Source organism: Typopeltis vanoorti, chromosome 22 (assembly GCF_054136105.1).
Source record: "Typopeltis vanoorti isolate ZY-2024b chromosome 22, IOZ_Tvanoo_1.0, whole genome shotgun sequence".
Taxonomy (NCBI): domain Eukaryota; kingdom Metazoa; phylum Arthropoda; class Arachnida; order Uropygi; family Thelyphonidae; genus Typopeltis; species Typopeltis vanoorti.
This window is the reverse complement of record NC_143570.1, coordinates 90211791-90236467: the sequence shown is the minus strand read 5'-3', so window position 1 is coordinate 90236467 and position 24677 is coordinate 90211791. Positions and strand designations below refer to the sequence as shown.

At 35.5% G+C, this 24677-nt stretch overlaps 1 protein-coding gene across 1 annotated transcript in view; it reads right to left on the bottom strand.

Annotated features, from left to right (window-relative positions):
* Window positions 1–24677, bottom strand: part of LOC150094559 (acyl-CoA-binding protein homolog) — a 52162-nt gene that overhangs the window by 8899 nt on the left and 18586 nt on the right. The window contains exons 2-3 of the mRNA XM_090411938.1: window positions 23212–23326; window positions 11217–11279 (exon numbers count right to left, since the gene is read on the bottom strand). Of these exons, the coding sequence (XP_090268064.1) occupies window positions 11217–11279; window positions 23212–23326 (178 nt within the window). The remainder of the gene's footprint in view (window positions 1–11216; window positions 11280–23211; window positions 23327–24677) is intronic.

The window sequence follows — 24677 nt, the reverse complement described above, 5'->3', positions numbered from 1 at the left end:
GATGTTTTGCAAGACAAAATTTGAGGTTTAATCAGCCTGACATAATCCTGACATCTTTTGTACCAAATTATCACTTCAGCCAAAGTAAGAAAATGGTAGAGAAAAAGGAAATGTGGGAAGCTCCAGGTAGGGAAAGTGGTGTTTTATTTGGAAACTTTATGTCTGAAAAGTTGTTACATAGTGAAATAAAACACCAAGTTTTATTTCACTATGTAAAAACTTTATTGGCAATAGCTGGCCAATAAAGTTGTTACATAGTGAGATATGCTGTCTGAGAAGACAGCAGAAGATCCCACTAGGCAGTCCGATTTGGAACTGTCCGTGTGAAGCACAAAACCCGAGTATTCAACAAGTTTGAAATAGCTGCTGGTAGACAACAGGAAGGGGAACATTTGTGTAGCCAGCAGAAATAAAAGCTACATTGTGGTAGGTATGAATGCATAGGTAGGCAAGAGGAAGTGCATGAATGGCATCCATGCTATGTTGTCTACTCCAATATCCACAGTACCTTAAAGCTTTTATTATTAAACCAAAGGGTCATGTGGCTGTCTGATTGGTGTTATAGATTCTCCCATAGGAAAAAATTGGCCACATGGAATGGTCTGGTAGGGATTTTATTTTCGTAGTATATAATAGACAGCTGTTGACATCAAAGGATGAGCGAAGTCTGAAATACTTCACTGATCTAAAATATATAGATAAAAATTGCAATTTTTGTCTTGATGTTGAATAGGGGTCTAGCCATTGCAGGATATTCTCTCTGGCAGAATCAAAGCAAAGAACATGGTCAGCACCCCAAGACATGGTGCAAAGGATGTTCATTGTTTTATGGCACTTATCTTGTACATGGATAGAACATAAGAAAAAATAATCATGAAGGAATCAGTACCACAAATATAAAACCAATTGGATTAGAAGAACTAAAAGATGCAATAAAAGGTGTTAAAAAAAACAAAATAAAAAATCAACTATTAGATGACATAAATGCAAAATTTTGGAAATATAGTAGAGAATATTAACATCAGATTCTTAAAGTTAATAAATAACTGTTGGATGAAATGTGAGGTTCCATCAAATTGGTCAAAAGCTAAGGTTATATCTATATTTAAGAAAGGAGATAGACATGATTGTGGAAATTACAGATGAATAAGTTTATTAAATATAGGTTACAATTACAGCAAAATCATGAATAAAAGATCTGGAAATATTGCAAACTATCTAGACTCAGAAGAGCAAAATGGTTTCAGATATGGAAGATTGTACATAGACAATATGTATGTATTAAAACAAATTACTGAAAAAACACAGTCTGGCTTTTACAGATTATGAGAAAGCCTGTTTTGATAAATATGCAGAAAAATTATGGAATATATGAAAAAAAACAAGCTGTACAATAGAAAATAAGTCATGACATTTAAAGGTTGAGATCATGTTAGATAAAAAATAGTCAGAGAATAATAAAACATGTGAACAGTTTATTTAGGCTACATAATAACTTATCTAAAAGACAGATACAAAAAGAAATTTCAGTAAGTCTGTAGAACAAGGACACACACACACACAAAAAGACAAGAAATTCAATTAAACTAAACTTATATAAAGTAATGCCCACTCCCACTCTAATATACAGTTCATTTAGAACTGTATATTATGTTCGTTTAAAAACAAAGATGAAAGTACAATACAAGCTGCAGAAATGAGATTTTTAAGAGCAATTAAAGGATACACAAAATTCGACCACATAAAAATAATATCAGCTACCAAAAGAGGTGGATATATATATATATATATATATATATATATATATATATAGACCAAAGGGAAAGAGAAAGACCATAAATTAAAGATGCAAAAGAATTATATTCTTGGTTTCATCCTTTATCCAAGTGTAAACAAACAAAGTTTGTGTGTGTGAAGTAATTCAACAACTAGGTTATTTTATTGTCATTATCAGGAGATAATTACTTCACATCAATTGCCTTAGTATTCCATAATCCAAGGCACATATCCTTACAGATATGTATAGGGCCACTACCCATACCAGTTTCAACATTTATTAAGGTCTAATCAGCAGCTGGAGCTATTGATGTGAAGTCATTAGCCCCTATATACAAGTATTCCAGTCATGAAGTCACTTCATGCACAAACTTTGCTTACACTTGGATAAAGGATGAAACCAAGAATATAATTTCTTGGCATCTGTAATTTATAGTATAACCAAGTGAAAAAACTTTCAAAGAGAAAGAACAGTGAACCCAGTACAGCAAACTTCTAATCCTTGAAGAGAAGAAGTCCCAAGAACTTGGTTTCTTGGGGCTCATATTTGACTTGGTGCAACTAAGATTAAATTTAATCCCATTCATTGGTTGGGATGGGGTCAGATGAAGATGAAGCAAAAAACACACAAAAACCTTCTGCTGTGAAAATCTGAACCCATTTAGCAAGCATCCATTTGAAAGATGGTCAATAACTTGCTGCAGTAGTCTCTCTATGACTTTCATGTTATGTGAATAACAGAAAATGGTAAAGCACAAGCAGCTGGTTGAAAGGGACCACCCTAGAACTGTCACAAATTGACTTAGGAAACATAATAATTGCCTTTTGCTAGGTTGAGAAAATTCTGCTGAATAAGTACTGTAGTTAGTCCCTGGTATTTTATGACAATTGTTTGATCATCTCAATGGATTTTATCTGGTCCAACAGCAGTTCGGAAGCAAACAAAAAAATTTTCAGGTTTGCATTTCTGGGAAAGAAACTCAGTGGGGGGGAGAAGATACTGCTGATGTTTCAGCAAATCTCCTCAGACACATTGGTAACAGTGAATCCATTATGTTCAAACACAGAGAGCTGGTGTATGTCCTTAATTTTTCCAGATTTTGTCCAGGAGTTCCTCATCGTCAGTTGCTTGTTATATTTGCAATACAACCACAAAGTAATTTGAGAGACATCTGCTGCAAGATGTAAGTAGATGCAGCATACTGTTACAAGAGATCTGGCTAAGACATGGCAATTGTCTCTATCTGTATTAAGTAGAACCTACCGGAAGGGGATATGGCTACCCATGAGTATGCCGACTCCTTCATGGTCAGGTAACATCCCCTATGCTGTTCTTACGAATGATGCTGTTTTGTAATGACAGATCATCACCAAGTTCAAGTATGTTCCAAGTATGCTCTGACAGAAACTGATTGGTTTATACTTCTACAAGTCTTAACATCACTGTTTTGATAGAATCCACAATAATTCCATTGTAGAAATATTATTTTTTTGATGCTACCATCTCGCTTCCGAATGTGAGATTTCTTTCAGTGGCCTTGAATTTTATTATTATTATTTTTTTTTTTTTTTTTTTACTTTTTGGAGAATTATAAACAGCTATTGTATCATTTCTTCAGTAGAAAATGTATCCAAGACTTAATTTGGACTTGCTTAATCTCCTTGTGGTAAAACAGAAGTTGCAGGCGTAGACTTCTGTGGCTAATTGGTTCAAAAGATATATTTAGGTGATTACACCACATTTTTTATTATTCAGTTATACAAAATGCTGAAATAATAGTTCCCGACAAGTTTCGTAAATCGTAGGATTTACATCTTCAGGGGGTAAATAGTATAACTTAAAGTTTAAACAAGAGAATTAATAAATACAAATCATAACCGTCTGGCTATTCATAAAACTCATAACAGAATGCAGATATAAAACGTTATTGACGTCGAACAATACTGGACGATGTCACGTGTTCTTGTTCATACAGTCCGAGCTCAGATTGAGGTAGATTTTTATTGCATTGGGTTGGGTTTTTTTTTAGCATATTAGCAGCTTCTTTAAATTTTCTTATAGAACTGTTGTTTTCTATGTATGACATCATCGATTTTTGCCAGAGACATTTTTGACATCGTGTCCAGTGGTATGGAAAGCAAGACCCATTTTTTGTTCTCTTTTGTATTGTATGTCATTTTGGTGTTCAGCCATACATATTTCTCCAGATCTTCTTGTCTGTCCTACGTAGCAAATCCTGCAAGATCAATGGATTTTGTAGACTCCTGGTTTTTTAAGAGGATGATGAAGTGGTTTTGGTGGATGTAGGAATCTTGAGATTTTTTCCACAGGAAGGAAGGCTACTTATAAGGAAGCAAGATTGCATTTTTGTAATCCTGTTTTATTGTGTTGTTAGTTGGAGGCATTTTAAGGATTCTCTTGATGGTTTTTGTTTCATATCCATTCTGTTTGTGTTAAGTATTTTAGTTCTTCATTACATCTTTCTTGTGTGCTGGAGATATTGTATGCTCTATCTCGAAGAGTTTTAATTAAGCTTATTTTTTGTGAAGGATGGGATGTGAGGTTGCATTTACAAAAACACAATCTCGCTTCCTTATATCAAAAATGTTACAGATAAGCTAGCCAAATTAATGAACAAACACAACATAAAAGTAGCCTTCCTTCCTATAGAAAAAATCTCAAGATTCCTACATCCACCAAAACCACCTCATCATTCTCTTAAAAAACCAGGAGTTTACAAAATCCATTGCTCTTGTGGGATTTGCTATGTAGGACAGACAGGAAGATCTGGAGAAATACGCATGGCTGAACACCAAAAAGACGTACAATACAAAAGAGAACAAAAAACGGATCTTGCTTTCCCTGGACAAGATGTACTCTGGCAAAAATACGATGATGTCATACATAGAAAACAACAGTTATATAAGAAAATTTAAAGAAGCCGCTAATATGCTAAAAAACACAACCTAATGCAATAAAAATCAAGGTTTAATTCTCCATCAAGTGTAGTCTGCTCTGATAAAAAATCTACCTCAATCTGAGCTCTGACTGTATGAACGAGAACAAGAACACGTGACATCGTCCAGCATTGTTCAATGTCAATAACGTTTTATATCTGCATTCTGTTATTTGAATTTTATGAATAGCCAGATGGTTATGATTTGTATTTATTAATTCTCTTGTTTAAACTTTAAGTTATACTATTTACCCCCTGAAGATGCGTAAATCGTAGGATTTATGCAACTTGTCGGGAACTATTATTTCAGTATTTTGTATAACTGAATAATAAAAAATGTGGTGTAATCACCAAAATATATCTTTTGAAAACAGAAGATATCCATGCTAGCTATTCAATACTCTGTCTTTGCTCTTATATAGTTGCACATTCCATTATCTTTTTAAAAAGAGGATTTTTTTTAAAAAAAAGTGGAACCATTTCTGACATGTCTTCAGGAGTAAGAACATACCAATTTCTCTCTTTTATGAGCTCTGAGAGACAGAAAGCAAATCATCCAAAGGGATGTTTTAGTTATGAGAAGTTAGAATCAGCATAGATGCCTACTGACAACACTCTAAGTATAGACCATAATTGCCTTCTCAAGACTTTACTAATGGACATATAAGCATATAAACACACTAGCAGAGCAAAAAGATGACATTGATAACTAAATGAATAACATTCGTATTAAGATAAGTCTCATGCTGGCTGTAATAAATAACATTGCAGCCTGACTGCATGACCATAAACATGAACTAATAAAAAATAAATATGTAGGTCAGATACTGAACAAATCAGAATGGGCTGGCAATTTTGGACTTCAGAGAAGGGGGAGGGAGATCAGTAGTTCATTCAAATTATTTTGTTTCTCCATGTAAACTGATCTGATTTTGACAAAGAAAATACACCTATAAAAATGCCTTCAGATAAAAACTCCCAAGCATCTGCCAAACACAGTAAAGATTTATTAAAGATTGGAGAAAAGATTTATTTTTCAAATGATGTACATATGGAACATTACTAACAATATGGTCAATGGTCTAGGCTAAAATACCACAATCACAGTGAGGAGAGTCAGTCCATTTGTGCTGCATCTTCCATATCCTATCCTTATTCATTTAAGTATAGACCATAAAATGTCTTGGAATTTCAAGACCTTTTTTGCTATGTTCAGTTGGATTAAGAAGCAACATGTAAGTAAGGTGTGTTTCTGACAGTATAGTTCCCAAGCTTATGTGATATCAAAGGCTGCATGCAACAGTTTTCACAGTTCACTAGGCAAGTTGTTTAGATTTCAGTCTGAGTATCTGCATGGGAAATGTCTTTATGTATGGCAAAGTCAATGTTCTCAGTTTTACTCTAGAGGCTGTCTAATGCCCTTTTCCTCTGTAATGGAGGAGGCGCAATATTAAGAACTACACGTAGGTTTAAAGCCGATATTGATCTTATTCCAGATAGAACTCGCGGCTGAGCCAAGATAGACATCAATGCAGTGCGAGAACACTGGGACAGAATATTCTGCTTCAATAGCTCAATTGGAAGAATGAGGCATTAACCCTTCAATTGAAAAAGACAAGTTTGATTCTCATCATGATGAGAGGAATCTCCATATGGGTCTTTTTATTTTCCCCTTCGATTGAAGGGGAAAATAAAAATAAATTAAATAAAATAAAAATTCAGGAGGGAGAAATCCTGGAAACTGGTTTTTTATCCGACATAAAAACCACCATTTGTGGCGGTGATGGCATTGTGCGTAGCATTGTTAAAAGATTACCTCCCTTTAGTAACCTCATGCTGTTCTTGCAGAGTAAGTTACCTGTCAATCTATTTCTGTACAGGTATACCTCATTATACACAATCTCTTTACATGTTTTCGCTATAACATGATTTTAAAAAGTTAATTTAAAAAATCTCAACTGGTAGCAATTTTGCAGTCACCCTGTGCTTGGTCATGTGACTTTGTGCGCATGCCACTTTGACAACAAAGCGGCATCATGCTGCATGCCAGTCTCACAGAAGGTGTAGAACTAGTAAACTTCATTGTTGAAGTCTTCTGCAATGCAAACATTATGGAAAAAAGAGGTAATTGTGATCAAAATACTTCCAAGACTATAAAAAAAGAGATAAGCTATAACACTGGAGGAAAAATTAGAAGTTATAAAGAGGTATGAACGTAATGAGTGCACAGGCAACATAGTCAGAGCTACTGGAATTTCAGAATCAACTTTAAGAACAATAAGAAATCAAGCAGAGAAAATAAAAGAAAGTTGTAAACGTGCGACGAGAATGCCGACAATTAAGATACCACAGATAAGGGCACCAATTATGGAGAAATTAGAAAGGATGTTGACTCAATGGATTGAACATGAAAATCAATGTGCTGTTCAGTTATCCACCTTGATTATCCAGGCTAAAGCGAAAAGTTTGTTTGATGATTTGAATGCTATAGATCCTGAACCTAAAGTGCAATCTTTTGCTGCAAGTACTAGATGATTTGAATGTTTCAAGGTGTGACACAGATTCTAATCTCAAGCTAACTGGCAAGGCTACGGGAGATGATGTTGCTGCTGCTGAGAGCTTTCCAGCAAAATTTCTAAGTGTTCAGGAACATGGTTATTTGCCTCAGAAAGTGTTCAATCTCGACGTAACGGGGTTGTTCTGGAAGTGTATGCCTAGTAGAACATTTATCATTCTATCAGTGCAGGAAAAGAGGGCCCCATATTTTAAAGTTTCCAAGGACCGTCTCACTTTGCTATTAGGAGGAAATGCATCTGGCGATCATAAAACTAAACCAATGATGATTTATCACTCCAAAAACCCACATGCACTCAAGGGCCACTCAAAGGAGGATTTACCTGTTGTATGGCAGTCAAATAAAAAAAAGCAATGGATTACTGGAGCTGTTTGAGTCCTATTTTTGCAATGAACTGCGTCGTGAATTATTCCAGACTTATTGTGACAGGATAAACGTACCCTTCAAAATTCTTCTGCTTCTGGACAATGCACCAGGACATCCTCTAAGCATCGCTGAAATTGATGAGCATATCAGTTATTTTTCTGCCACCAAACATAACATCCCTCATTCAACCCTATGGATCAGGATGTTATTGCAATTTTAAAGAGTTATCTCCACAGAACATTTTTGTAGCTAGTTTAAGCTACATGTACTGATGGTGAAGATAAAATTCAGTGAAAGAATTTTAGAAGAAATATGATATAAAAATGGCAATTGACAACATTGCAGAGGCATGGACAGAAGTCAAGCAGTCCTGCATGAAGGGAGTTTGGAAGAAAATTTGGCCTGGAGTTTCTGATTCTAATGATTTTGATCCTGAAAGTGAGCTTGCTAACTCAAGACATGACATAGTTTAAAATGGCAAAATCTGTTGGATTTGAGGATGTAAATGAGACAAATGTGGATGAACTGCTCAAGTCCCACTCATCAGAGCTCACTAATGAAGATCTTCTGGAAATGGAAAACAACATGAATGATGAAAGTCAGGAGCCCTTTGTTGCTGAGCACATCAAACAGCTTTCAACAAAACAAATGACTGAATTTTTTTAAACACATTGACAGTGCCAACAGAATAATTGAAGAAAATGATCCTAATGAGAAGTGCCAAAGTTGTGAGAGAAATTCAGAATTCTTTGACTTGCTACAAAGAACTTCATAGAGAGAGGAAGAATGCTGTCCATCAGCTGAGTCTTGACTATTTCATTAAAAATGTTGAAGATCATCAGCCTATCATCCCAGAGACTTCAAGAGAGCAAGAGAGTGATCTAGACTTACCAGACGCAATCCATTCATTATCGGATTGAAGACTGTCAGAAGTATGTAGTGTTTAGGTGTTTATGACATTGTATTAATTAAATTCATTCATTAAAATTTGTGCATTTTGTTAATAAGTTTAAATAATTCATTCAGTAAATGGTAGATCATTTTTCAGTTGCAGTTACGAAATCTAACCAATGGTGTTTCACTAATGCCAAAACATTCACCAAAACAAACTCTACCCTTTGTTTGTGACGCGCTTAGCATTTGTGTATAGACTTAAGTTACCTCCTAACTTTTTTCATATACTTACATCTAAAGTATGCTTGGCTCAGTTGGACAACTTTCTATTTTCTGTCCAAAGAAAGTCAAAGCTTGAATGCAAAGAATATTCCACCCCCCTTCAGATTAATAACCACACTCAATGGCTTTCACATTGTCGCACTTACATATTACAGCTGAACTTACACATTCTCACCATTTCTTCCCATCTAGCTTTCTTTGACTCTGCATTAGGGCTCAAACCCAATTAATCATTTCTGCAGGTGCCTGATACCAAAATCAATTCAACTGCAGACTGGTCCCATACATATCTTTTCTGCCATTACTCTCTCCACACATTCAAAAACTTTTTAATCATTTCTTCTACACAGGTCATGCATTAAATCACTATCATACCTTTCCTTAACTATGGTCTGGGATAACTAGGTAATAAGCTAACAATTTTTACTTTCTTGCTTCTTACAGATATATGGCCCAATTCAGAAAGCTTTGCAAAAGGCTGAATTTTGTGACTAAGTAGACTTTCATGCTACTCTATAAAAAAAGGTGAAAATGAATGCAAGAATCACAAATTTACTTGCTTGTAATCATTAAGCAAAATTGTGAAAGAGACACTTAGAAAAAGGAGAAATAATCTAGGTCAGGCCACCAGGACCAGCTTTCTACTTCAGATCATCCATCCATTTATGTGCCATCTTCTATCTAAGAGGTTGACTACCACGATGTGATGACTCATGGTTAACTGCAGGCATAATGACATGTGGTGAGGACCCTATCTCTTCCACATATTGTCATAAGTATTCATGATTGTGATCCGTGTGTGTTCACAGGGCCAGTGTGCTTGTTCTGAGGGACAAAAAAAAACTTAGTTTCCAGATGAAAAACCCTCTACCTTTGTATGAGACTGGCTAATGCACTTTTAGTCAAAAGAGACCAAGTAAAGGTTGCTCGCGTGACGGACAGGAATCGAACCCAGGTCTTTCCAACCAAAGGGATTTGTCTATACCGACTGAGCTACGGAGGCGCACTTCAGATCAAGTAGTCTGAAATAATTATTATTATCATCTGAGATGGGAACAATAAAAAGATTTATATCATATAGATCTGGAAAAGTGTTAAGGTGCCAACAGCGACTAAATGTATTGCATAAGTGGAACCTTGTATAGAACATAAAGTTACAAATTTTGCAATCAGAAACACTCAAATGATATCAATAACATGGGGCCACACACCATATTAGAACAGACCTGTGCTATCTATGAAGCCAGTCAGTCAACTACAATGAATAAGACTTTGCAGCATTCATTTTACTGAGTAGAGGTATCTGGATTTCAAGATTTCTTATCTGGATAGCTCCAAAGGTCTTCACAATCTCTAGATTATCTCCCAATGAGAGATCTCAAAAATCAAACTAGTCTATGTAGCAATCCTTCCCATAATGTATGTCAATTTACATGTCAGAAAGGAACGTTGTTGTGCATTATGAGATAGTAAGGCAATGTGATGTAAAGTCAACTACCTCTATATACAAATATTCTAGTTGTCATAAGCAGATTTATTTGCTCATGAGTAATGGAAGAAAACAAGAACTGAAGACTTTATAGCAAGAAGGGGCAGCTCCAATTTTATCAACTTTTGGAAATTAAGTAAAAACTATTCCAAGAAAATATTTTTAGACTTACTTGAAATGCCAATCATATAATATATACATTTTACAATTCTTTTTCCCTTCAGAGCTGAATGAATTTTCAAAATTTGGAGCTGCCTTTTTTTTTGCACCGAATTGCACAAAAATACACTACTACATAACAAAATAAGTATCAAAATGTTACAATACTATTACTACATGGGAATATTAGAAATTGCAATGAAGTATTTACAAGAAATCATGAATATTAATTACAAAATTGTAGGGTGCAAGTATAATAGTCATAACTCTGCACTAGCTTATTGGAGCCACCTTGTACTTATAATCTATTCAGTATTTTATTATTTTTTTTAAAACAGAGTGCAACCTGTAACTCAATTTTTGACTTACAATGGCACTGCCTCCTTTTTGTAGCAACATCTTCAATTTGTCAAGTATAACTTATGAAGGTGACACTTATTACATTCAAAATGTAATCAGACAAGAACAAAAGGAATTATATTAATTCAAACATACCAAACAAATCTTTCCTAGATGCAATTAAACACTATAAAGATGACTGAGGTGAAATGAAGTATCAAGCATGTTAAAATAGACATTTACAATTCTTTAATCAATGAATATTAGTTTTGGCACAAAACACAGCATTTATAAATTTATGCTAAGTTCATAAATGAGGGGAAAAATAATGAAATATGTTGACAGTTATAATTACAAGTTGGCTATTTATATTTCATACCTTTCTTTCCATTCCAGGAATCCCACTTTGATTTTCCCTTGAGGTCAAACATACCAGGCCGCTCTGATGAGAAAGAATTACATATTCGTAAATCTGCCATGACCAAGGCACTTAAACTATTAAGCAAACTCAATATTGAAGCATTTATTTAAATTATTTTCATAAAAAATCATGTAGAAGACATAACTTCTACCAAATTTAATCCATCACTCAGGAGCTTTTAGCTCATTCTGCCATTTCTTCCATTCTTACCAGAAAATTTTGTAAATATTTAATTTCACCATCTTATATTTTCATCCCACCCACCAATTCATATGTTTGTGCATGTCTACTAAATCACTCTAAAACCATTATAAAAGAAAAAGATAACCCAAACTAAATATTTGTGAACCTGTAATATTAAAGTGGATGTCAAACTAAATATTTGTGAACTTTAATATAAGACTGCATTTACTATCTAAGCCCTATGTTCAGGAGAAAGGAGAGTGCACTGAAAAATACTAGATTATAGAAGAACTCATGACAAATTAGTCACTTAATTGATAAGTCTTCTGACGTGGAATAAAACATAAGACAAAATGCATTTTAAAGTAGAAATATAGAAACTATATATTAACAGGTTAGATTTCAAAACAATACTAAGTAGGAGGCTAAAGAAATGTGAAATGAATGATGAAATCAAACTGGAAGAAGGCAATATACATGCAATAACTGATCGACAATCAGTTACATGAGTAGCATGTATATTGCCTTCTATATAAAATATATAAAAAATATATAAAATTATATATAAAATTTAGAAAAAATTTTTCCTTCTTTCTCAATCTGAATTACCCCCCACCACCACCACACACATCCAATAGTGCCGCTAACTTTAGATGATTGGGGGTGGGGTGGGGGGTCTTGCACATCCCTTGGTCTATATTGATGATGGCACTGCTACTAATGGGCCTCCAAAGCTGGAGAAGTCAGGTGGAGTCACCCTAGCCTTCCAAGTTTACTCTATGTATTTAATGGATATAGACGAGCATTGGAATAATGGATTACACATATGATCATGGAATGTCAGAACTTTGTATTATATAACTAAAGCATTTCAGGAATTACCCATGAACTGAATAGATATGAAATTAATGCTAATAATGCGAAAAAAGATGAATAGGGGAAGGTAATTTGAAGAACAACATATTATTACTTTATGGTGGAAACTCAAACATGAACTCTGAAGTTTCATTAGGAAGAATAAAAAAATTACGAGCAATGGATAAAGATAACTTATTAATGTATATGCACTCACAGCAGAAGAGGGATTAAAAGATGAATTTTCTATATATATATATATATATATATATATATATATATATATAAAGAACAATCCTTCACAAAAAGTTAATTATCTTATTACATCTCAATTCAAAAACAATAAAGGAAGAAATAAAATTAATGGAAGCCAAAGCCTTCATGAAGAAAGATTAATCAATCTGGCACATCTAGAAATTTGATAAGCGCACTATGTTTATGAGAAAGAATATAGATGTACACATATTAGCCGTGTGGTACTGACCATTTCTTAACTGGTGCTATTTCTTAGGGTCAAAATACACGGCAAATATTTTTCAGCACGAGTCAATTGAGATGCAATTAATTCAGTGAAAAACTAAATAAAATAGAAGAAATAAACTAAAACAAAAATTGAGAGACAAATAGTTGAAAGAGAATGAAAATATTGAAAAAATTGTAATCTTAAAAAGGGTAGCATAGAAGTAGTAGCAATAAACTCAGTTGGAATTTAAAGAAAAATGCAGTAAAGAAATAGAAAGTAATTGGCTCTATTATTATTACGGGCAACTCCAATGAGTCCATAGACTCATCGAGGGAGGCCCTAACATCATGTCAAGAACAACTATTCGACATTCACACAGTATCTATCATACTTCGTCTTGAACTCATTTACAGTCATGGCACCCACAACAGACTCTGGCAGCTTATTCCACTCATTCACCACTCTCCAAGTAAAAAACCTAGCTCTAACACCCTTGCTAACCACAAGGGTGGTTAGCAAGGGTGTTAACTCTTGCCCAGCTTCCATGTATGGAATCTCATCTAGTCTTCCGATCACCAGTCCTATTCTCAAAAGTATCTTCTGAATTAATCTTATAGAAACCCTTCAGTAATTTGAATGTCTCAATCATATCACCCCTTTTCTGACTATCAACCAATTTCTGCAACCCACAAATCTTCAACTTGCTATCATCTTGGTCACTCGTCTCTGGATCCTCTCCACCTCCTCCCCATCCATAAGAAACCTTGGCACTCATATCTGGGCACAGTAGTCTAGATGGGGTCTTATCAAGGCTCGATACAGAGGAACAATAACCTGTTTGTCTCTGCTTGTTAAAGTATTTTTCAGTAACTAAGTCAATCTCCTGGAGTACAGTTCCACCAATGTGATATACTGCTGCTAATCTTTTCACCTGAGAATGCATAACCTCACATTTTGCCACATTAAATTGACATCCATTCTCCTTAGCCCAGTCCTCCAAACTATTCAAATCATCCTGCAAAATTTTGACATCCTGTGCACTCACTATTGCTCTACCCAACTTTGTATCATCAGCAAACAAATGAACAGTTTCTCTTAGATCTTTCCTATATCGTTAATGAACAAACTGAACAGTAGCTGTCCAAGAACAGAACCCTAAGGCACACCACTAGCCACAGGCAGTCTTTTGAATAAACCTCTCTGATATCTCTCCATCAACCACCCTCCTATCCATCTCACCAACCCTATATCCATCCCCATATGCTGCAGTTTACTGATTAGAATTCCATGTGGTATCCTGTCAAAGGCTTTAGCAAGGTCCAGTAGAATCACTGTAAACCCATTACCCTTATCCAGTTCAGCCGTCACTGTGTTATAAAACGTGAGCAAGTAACTGACGCATGATCTACCCTTCACAAACCATGCTGTCCCCCCATACAATATCCTGTTTTCATCTATCCAATCCTGTATTTTCCTCTAAACTATTTTCTCCAAGACCTTGACAATGATTCCTGATCGGTCGGTAATTTACAACAGCAGTCTTGGAACCTCCTTTATGCGGTGGAATTATTTTTCCCTCTTTCCACCCCCTTGGGACTAACCCAGACCCGAGAACTCAAATTAAACAAAATGGTCAAGGGCACTGACAATTCTTTAACCATTTCACGTACGACCCGAGCTGGTATACCATCCAATCACACAGATGTATTGACATTAAGGTTTTGTAATAGACTATTACCCTCCACTTTATTTACCACAATTCCCATATAAGCTGTTGGATTTTTCATTCCTACAATGTCACCACCTGAATGATATAAAAAGTGCTCACCCCGTAATTCCACTATATCAACTGATTCGGTTACCATCAGCTTTCTTTAAAATCATTCTGCCGTTTACATTTTTTCTTTTACTTGCAACATATCGAAAAAACTGTTTGGGATTCTCTTTAGCCTGCATGGCTAATGTTCTTTCATAATCCGCTTTTTCTTGCCACACTCGTTAGCCTTCTGGCCTGGGCTTTATACCGTTCATGTGCCTGCCGGTCACCTTTCTCCTTAAATTCCCTCCACAGTTGTTTCTTTTTTTGCAGCTCAAGTTATTCATCCATTTAACCCCTACTTGATTTATCATTCGGACTCTAGGTATACAGTCAGCCATTGCCTTCTGCAAACACTTCTTAACCACCTCCCATGCACTATCAACATCCAGCCCTTGCAGTTTTACATGCCATGGCACTGAACCAATGAAACTCCTAAGCTTGTCATACTTACCAACCTGATAATTCCACATGTACCCTGTCTTAATTGTAAATTCGATACCTCTAGCCACCTCCCAAGTCAAGACCCTATGATCACTCTCACCAATTGGTAGCAACATGGTCATATTCGTTATAGGCAAATTCTCAGATGGGTTAATAACAAATCTGACATTCATGCTGCTCAGAACTTAAGTTTTTAATGGTATTAACAACACCAAACAATTTAATCACAAGATGTTTTATTAACTGGTCATATTTTCTTGAATTTCCAATCAGCATCATCAGAGCACAACACACTTGTACATGCAACAGTGAGTAAGTAAAACAATAAAAGTGCAGTGTACAAAAGATCTAAAGTCTTATTTATAGCACCCTCCGATGTTGGAGGAAAAAAAAAAAAAAATCATTACAGTTATGTGGGAGTTGCTCTTAGGATGACAATCTCCCAAATTTTTGGCAAATTAATGCAGCCATACTTGTTCAGGTTAGGAGAATTCTTCAAAGTCATTGTGTCAAAAAATAATCTTTCAGATCTGTAACAACTCCTAAATAGCACATTTGTTTTTTTCCATCTAATCCTGTGCAGAGTATCCAAAGCGTGGTCTGCTAGTCCTGACTTCCAATAGTTAATAGTAGTGAATGTATTTTTTATGTTCTTCCAGACAGATGCTAACTGATCTTCATGTTTGTTCATAGCAGGCCAAGTCACAGGGAACTTCATACACTCCTGAGTGTGCTAAAGGGTAAAGTTTAACCTTAGGCAAGCAGATCAGAATTGCTAGTTTTATGTGGTTTGAAAGTAGTGCGAAGGTTATTTATGTACTTTGGTTATTTTTTCTGATGTACCTCTGACATAGGGAATAAAGATGGTCATGTGTTCCTGTGTATTAGGGGGAGAGAGGAGTAATGGGGCTATGTAGTATTTTATCTATTTTGTAGGGATTGTAGCCGTTGGCTAAGAACGTATGGTGCAGATTTGAGTTCTGTGGTCAGAGCTGTATCATTAGAACAAATGGCTCCGTGCATGAATGTTTAAAATGCCATACTGTTGTACTGGATGATGCGATTGTTTATGTAGGTATCTTCCTGTGTGTTTGGCTTTCTGTAAACGGAAAAAGATAGTGATCCATCTGAAAGGCAGGTGATTAATGTGTCAAGAAATGGTAAACACTCTGGATTTGATCACGTCTAAATTTCCCCGATATTTTTGAATTATTCAAATTTACTATGTATGCAGGTTACTTTACATGGAGAGGAAAAATCTACAAACAGATTAATGGTTCCTCCCTCAGCAAACTTTTAGATGGAACACTTTGAAAACAAAGTACTTACTACGGCTACATACAAGCCACTAGTTTGGTTACCCTATGTAGATGATGTGTTTGTCATTTGGCCCCATGAACAAGATACTTTGTATGTATTTGTCACCTACCTAAACAGTCAACACCCAAAATCCACTTTACAGTAGAAAAAGAATCTAATAACTGTTTACCGTTTCTTGACACATTAGTCTATGACAAGGTCAGGACTGGCAGACTGGTTGCTCTTAGGATGGCAGTCTTAGGAGACCGTCATCCTAAGAGCAACTCCCACATAGCTGTAATGATTTTTCCCACTTCAACATTAGAGGACACCATAAATAGGACTTTAGATCTTTTGTATCTTTTGTACACTGCAATTTTATTGTTTTACTTATTCACTGTCACATGTACAAGTGTGTTGTGCTCTGATTTATGCTGATTTGAAATTCAGCAAAATATAAGCAGTTAATAAAACATTTTTGGATTAAATTGTTTGGTGTTGTTAATACTGTTAAAAATTAAAGTTATGAATAACCGTCAACACTAAGCTTATCTGTTTAGATACATGCTACTCAGAGATACGAGAGCAAAAAGAAAGACAATAAAATAGACAAATAAGAAAGAGCATCAGAAAATTTTTACAGATTGAAGAAATTCAGAAACAATTTATGTTCATTAATCAAAGAAATTCTCAGGGGAGCCCATAACTCTTAGAAAGTGTGTCCCCAGGTGGCGGATCAGGGAATGCCTCCCAGATGGGTGGCAGAAGGGAAATGAAATACCTCCCACAGACCAACACATACTATAAGCAGCAGAGGAATGGCAAGCCAGGTGCATTAATTGCCTAAAATCCTTAAAGATGAATCGGCCAGCAAATAGAAGCAGAAATAAATGCTATCGCATACGGGAGAGCTGACGCGCCTAACTCAAGCCCACATAGAGTATGCGAGAAGACAGCTGTATGAAATGCAAACCACATATATAATATTTCAACCATTAATATCAGAACGTTGTACAAACTTGGCAATTAAAACTGATAGAGAAAGAACTTTAACTGTTTAAATGGGAAATAGCAAGAGCTGCAGAGATTCACTGGACAGGCAAGAGAAAAATTGACATAATTCGGAATGCCTCATAAGATAAATTTAATCCAAATTTGCACCACTGATAACTAAAGAATGGTATACTAGCTTAAAACCAAATATTTAAAAGTATGTACAAACAACCAAGGGGAAAATTATCAGTATCTTCAATAACATGAAATTTAAGAATGAACTTTCTTCAAATATCTATTAGTCAAGATAATAAAATCGGTACCAAAATAGAAGCTAGAATACATGCCTTTGATAGACCTCATCATTCAGTACATTTATCTTCCAAAATTCTCTCAGAGTTAAAATAAAAATATTACATGACAGTTTGTGTTGAGAGATCACAGTTACGTTGGTATGGGCACCTGGTCAGAATGCAACAAGAGAGGCTTCCTCAGCAGGCCCTCTTTGACAAGCCAGAGGGTGGGAGGCCACATGGAAGGCCAAGGACTCGCTGGATAGATTATATCCAAAACTTTGGGTGGACATGTTAAGGAATCCCACCAGAACACCTGAGCTTGGTGGCAGAAAATTGTGACCATTGGAAGTTCCTCTTGCAGCTGTTGCTCCCACAACCCAATTAGGAAAGGTGGGCCTTGAAAACTCATTCTTTCCTGCAGTTTCATATGCTGAACACAGTCAAAAGCTTTAGAGTAGTATAAGAAACACATTATCAGAGGGAGTCTAAATTCTTTATATTTTTCTATGATCTGTATAAGGCAAAGGATCTGATCTCTGATGCCCTTACTTTCCTGAAACCTGCTTGTTCCTCAGGCATCTCTGCCTCAACTTTGGCCTCAATCCTATTTAGTATGATCTCCAATAAAATTTTGCTTGCATGAGATATTAAGCTAATAGTTCAATAGTTCCTGCAAGCTTTTCATATCTCCCTTCTTATTTTTGTGATATGAAAACAGATCTCTGGGCCATGATCCTGTCTCCCATCTCACCACTCCTCTACTACTTAATTCTTCAACAATACACAATGACAATACCACCATCAATGCCATCTACTGCCCCATCACCAACATTTTTTTTTGGCCTGTAAACTACATATGTTCTCATGGCCCATTTGTGTGGACACAGACTGAAAAACCCTGCTGCATCGACATGAGATTGGCGAACTCACATTCAACTGAAAAAATACACAAGTCAGTAGACATTGTTTTATATGGGGAAATCCAGAGAATTGATCAAGATGTGAAAACTTATACAGATCTAGGCAAATAAAATGCTTAGAAAAGGATCTGGAGTTATAGCTAATGGAGATTAAATTCAGCATAAGTAAATGGAGAAGACAAACTGAAAAACTAAAGATGCCCACTACTGATGAAATCAGAGCTTGCAGGTTGAAATGATTTGGATATGTTGAAAGGATGAGAGAATAGCTAAACAAGCATTCAGGATAAAGCCTGTTGGAAAGCGACCTAGAGGAAGACCATAGCCGTGTTCGAAGATAACATCAAAAAATATTTAGAAACTTGGAATCCTGGATCAAAAAAGTTGAAGACAAAAAGAGTAGAAGAAGAATCTGTATTTTTATCCTTAAAAGTAGGTCAAGGATTATATGACCCAGTATTTTGCTGAGACCAAAAGGTCTTTTTTTTTTTTTTTTTTTTTTAAGGTGATTCAACATCTACTTAATTTGAATAATTTTGTATCGTCGAAGTCAAAGATCTTCACTAGAATCATGATAAGCAGAATAAAAAATAGCACTGAGAAAATTGTGAGAATAGAACAAGCAGGCTTTAGAAATGGAAGAAGCACAATGAATGAAATTTTTATTCTTAGAAACATAATTGAACAGTGTTGAACTAAATTCAACTATGTATCTCAGTTTTATTGATTTTGCCAAAGCTTTCGGACAGCATAGACAGAGATTCTATGGAAAATCCTGAAAATTTATGAATTTCCTAACAAAATAAATATTATAAAAGATTTATATGATGGAAGTAAAGGACAAAATTCTAATTAAATGGAACAGCTTCCAAACGTTTTTACATCAAAACTAGTGTTAAGCAAGGTTGTGTCATGTCTGGAACACTTTTCATTATTGTCATAGATTGGATAAGGCAGCATACCCTGAAAACTGGAATAAGATGGAACATTGACACCACATTAGAAGATTTGGACTAGGCTGACAACATTGTACTACTATCATCTAAATTTGAAGAGATGAAAAATAAGACAGCAAAGTCAGAGGAAACTGTTAAACAAATAGGCTTACACATCAATGAGAAGAAAACCAAAATATTAAAAATCAACAGCAAAAAGAATGACCCATCTTTATAAATGGAAATCAAGTAGAAGTGACAAACGCTTAATTACCTCGGAGGAACTGTCAACACAGAAGGTGGTACCAACCAAGACATTGCAATAAGAATAAAAAAAATCTTGCTACGCATTTAAAACTTTACAGAAAATTTGGAAATCATCTAATATAAAAACAAACTTAAAGGTGCAAATTTTTAATTCAACTGTTAAATTATTACTTTATAGAAGCGAATCATGGAAATTAACCAAACAAGAAAATAAAATAGATGCCCTTCCAAACAAAATGTCTTCGCAGAATTCTCAAATATTGAAATTTACAACAAAACCAAAACTAAACCTATTACAATAGAGTTAAAGAAACACAGATGGACATGGATAGGCTATGTATTGAGAATGCCAACATCAGAACACACAAGAATAGCATTGACATGGATGTCTGATGGTAAAAGGAAGAGACATGGTGCCAGATGGTAATCCAAGAACAAAACAAACTAGGATGGTCGAGCTGGGGGAAAGCAAGTGAAGCAGCAGCAGCACTGGACAGAAGAGGATGGCATGCTAAACTCGTGGCCTCATGCACCTTTTAGGTGTAAAGAGCAATAAGTCAGTCAAGTTCAAGAATGGCAATATTCTAGGTAATGAAATTCTACTCCTACCACCAAAATCTTTCATAAAAATCTTTAGTGGTTTTTAAACTTGCACATTACAATAAGTTACAACAGGTTACCTTGATCTCGACAGAAAAAGTCTAGAAAATTCATAATAGACTAGTTCTGAATTTCTTTCACAAGTGTCACATGTGAAATGCTATAAGTGACATGCCAAAACCATTCCTTAAAAAGAAATTTTAGCCAATATAGTAACTTGAGAATTGTTTGTGAGAAGTTAAAGCAATGTTTTGCAAATTAACTGGCATCAGTCAGGAAGTGAGCCCATGTAGCCTTGTGGCAATTTCTGGTTTTATAATGGCTCAATCCATCTGGTCATTGGGCATCCACAGATGCCATATAGTCACTCCGATGCTTGGTGACATGAAACACTAGGAATCACCATGTAGTCCTGCTGTATGCTTTTCTACAATGTCCTGTGCACACACACCATCCATCTCATTGATGGTTTACCCAATCCTCTTTTTCCAGGAACTTTACCTTCTATTACTGTTCTGAGAAGTCCTCCTTCCATCCTTTCAATGTGTCAACCTTCTGTAACACCATATCTCAAAAGCAGCATTCCTTTTCTTATCTGACTTCTTTAGGTTCCAAGTCTCACACCCATAACTCACTGTTGGAAACATAACAGAATCCAAAATCCTCAACACAGAGATAGATCCATCCTTCCAGATTTTAGACAAGTCTCTGACTGTCGGTGGAGACTTATTCCCTGGGTACCAGTGAAGAAATTGGTTGTTTTAGCCATTCCTAATCTTCTTCTGAACAACAATTCTTCATAATGGATTAATAATGGATTCCAGGTACTTGATAAAGTTAACAAAAATGTTAACTTTTTCAAGAATTTGTCCTAGTTCTTTCTTGTCATTACTGAGAAGTAGTGTCATCAGCATACCTCAGATTACTGATCAATCTACCACCTATTCTAATTCCTGTCTTCAGCTCATACAATGCTTCACACATGTCTTTAGCATATATATCAAACAAATGAGGAGAAAGTAAACATCCTTGCCTAATTCAATTTTCAACCTTAAGTCAATCAGTTAATCCAACACCTGTTCTTACCGTGGCTTCTTGCTCCCTGTACAAGTTGGCTATCAACCTGATAGTGTGTTGAAGAAAACCCATTCTTTTCATTCCTTCCCATAGTCACATGCTGAACACAGTCAAAAGCTTTAGAGTAGTATAAGAAACACATTATCAGAGGGAGTCTAAATTCTTTATATTTTCTATGATCTGTATAAGGCAAAGAATCTGATCTCTGATGCCCTTACCATTCCTGAAACCTGCTTGTTCCTCAGGCATCTCTGCCTCAACTTTGGGCTCAATCCTATTTAGCATGATCTCCAATAAAATTTTGCTTGCATGAAATATTAAACTAATAGTTCTATAGTTCCTGCAAGCCTTCATATCTCCCTTCTGATTTTTGTGGTATGAAAACAGACTTCTTCCAGTCTCTGGGCCATGATCCTGTCTCCCATATCCTTGTAACCAATCTATGAAACACTCATATCCTCCATCCTCTGGCCTTAATTAACTCTGCTGGGATTTCACCAGCATCTGGGGCCTTACTGATGTTAAGCTGCTTTGCCTAAATGGAGATACCAAATCAGAATTTTCCTGGTAAGAAGGCACTTCCAAATTTTCTTTATCCAATCTGTCATACAGTTCCTCACAGTATTCTTTCCATCCGTTTTTGATTTCCAATTCTTCTGTTAGGAATGCTCCATTCCTGTCTTTGATGACATTCAATTTGGACTTAATCTTGTGCTTTAGATAAAACTAAAAAAAACCCATCCAGTTATAATTAATTATGCCACCTCATCTGGAACTCTATCTCTTTGCATTTATTAGTATAAAACTTTTCATTGTCCTGTTTGATGGCTCGTCCGACTTCTCTATGTAATCTCTTATATTCTTCAGTCCCTGTGTCTGTTTTTCCAACTGCCATCTTTTGATTAGTTCCCATGTTGAACCTGATACGCATGGGTTTGTTGGTAGTCTTATTGGGCTGAGATGCTTCTTGGCTGTATCCTGTATTATCACCCGACTCCTTCCCAAAGGATTTCTGGCGAGTTCTCACTGGTCCTCATAAAAGCATCTAACTGAGTTGATGCTTCTTCTATGAATCCACTAGGAATTACTCTAATATCCAGTCAAGTGGGATGTGCCTGACTTGGAAGTTTTCAGGGTCTCAGTCTTACTTTGACTCTTGCCTACTGATGGTCTGTATCAGTCTGCTCCAGGACAAGTATGCACATCAGAGATGCTTGTCTTCCAATGCTGGAGAGCTAGGATGTAATCAATCTGGTGTCCCCATCCCCAGAAAAAACCTATAGTCTAAACTAGTCTAGTCTTTCTTCAGCCAGTTCTTGAATAATCTGATTTTTTTTGCAGGCAAAGGATTTCCTCCCAGAAACTCAGGTTTTAACTCTGCAATTGAGAATTGCTCAGAGAATTCTTATTTGTTTCATCCCAAGACAGACTGAAACAACTTCCTCTTGCTCACCTTGAAAAATCATCGGTAGCCGATAGCAAAGTTGTCACTTACAGCTCAGGATAGAGACTGGCAGCCAACCAATTTCCCAAAGTTTGTTTGGGCTAAAGAAGCTACCTACTCCATTTGGGGCAACAACATGATTTTTTTTTTTTTTTTTTAATAACTAGCACCAATATGCAACACCCTGGAGGTGTCGCATAATAATTCACAGAAAAAGCCATGCTACAAGACACTATTTTTATGCATAACAGCCTAATTTCCCCAACACAGAATAAAAAATTCCACTGAATCATAATTTTTATAATAAATATCAGTGCAATTCAAAACTACAGTAATATGTCCTATTATGCAAATAAATTACCTGTATTGCAATCTCCCACAATAGCCTGTTTAAAAAGTGCATATAAATCCAACATCTCTTCATCAGTGGGTTTGGTCTTTAATTTCTTTACATCTTCTGCTACTTTGTTAAATTTCTAAATAAATAATGATAATAATAAAAACAATAACATATCTATTATTCATACCAATACAAATAGAAAGGTGATGAACTGAGCTCCTGATCATAAAGCTTCTTAAAGAGTAGATATTAATCTATTTTTTATAATAAGTCTGGAGTGTTTGTCATTACAGCCAAGACACATAGGCATTCAAATCTGCTGGATTTCTTAAAAAAAATCTGGGAAGAGAAATTTGTCTTCTTATGAAAGCAAGATGCTTTAACAGGAAGACGTGGTGTACAAATTCCTGACATCCTAGTCAGGATTCAAATCTGGATTACCAACTAAGAAGTAAATATCACATTGTACTCTCAACTATGCTGCATGCAGAGAAAATAAGACTGATAAGACATAAGCTTATTTTACTTAGTGATTTGTAAATCCAACCATATTCAAATAAAATGACCTCTTAAAAAGAATGAAATACTGGTTTAAAATTTTCCTTTTGAAGTTCACAAAACCAAACTTTGTTAATTAAAATAACAGTTAATAATAATAATAAAAACTTATTTACAATTAATTTGTGATTCAATGAATAGGTTAGCTTGGATAAATCATGGAAGAACAGAAGCAATTTCAAACTTTTTATTCTTATACTTCTTTAATTTCTAGTAATGAGTGGTGTGAAAGAGTCACAGCTGAAAGATGGCATGGATCAGAGCAGTTCCAGAGTCAAAAATAAGTTCTGCTGCTTGTTATACAAACGTCAGAAATAAAAGAGACAATTTGCTGCATTGACAGAAATGACCTGTCCAGAAATCATTGGTATAGATGAAATGATGTAAGCATCTGTTATCTCTCATTGGTAAAGAAGCAATGAGAGATAATATCCTCAATGGGAGCAGGCATCTACGGTGATCTAATCCATTTTGGGAGAATGCATATATTGTATGTATGAATGAGTATAAATGAACATCACAAACATCCAATGTCCAAGGCAGGAGTCAAATCTGCAGCCTCTCTAGCTGGAGAGCAGATAGGCTAACCACACTGCCAACCAGGTCAGCATAAATGAAATATGTAAATATAATTGGAAGTGTATTTTGCTCACACAAGGTGAAGCTTTAAGAGAAAAAGTGACAATGGTTCTGAGGTAGTACAGTGAGTTGAAGTTTTGGTTATAACATATATTATACTTGACAAGAAATTATATTCTTGTTTTAATCCTATCATAAGCATGAAGTAACTTCAAGACTAGTCTACTTGTATAGAGATTGTTAAATTTCTAATTACCTTGGTTCCCCATAATGCAAAACATTATGGGAAAGATCATTAACCAGACTGGTTTTGAACCTTTTACTAAGGTCTCAGTGGTAGCCAAAACCAA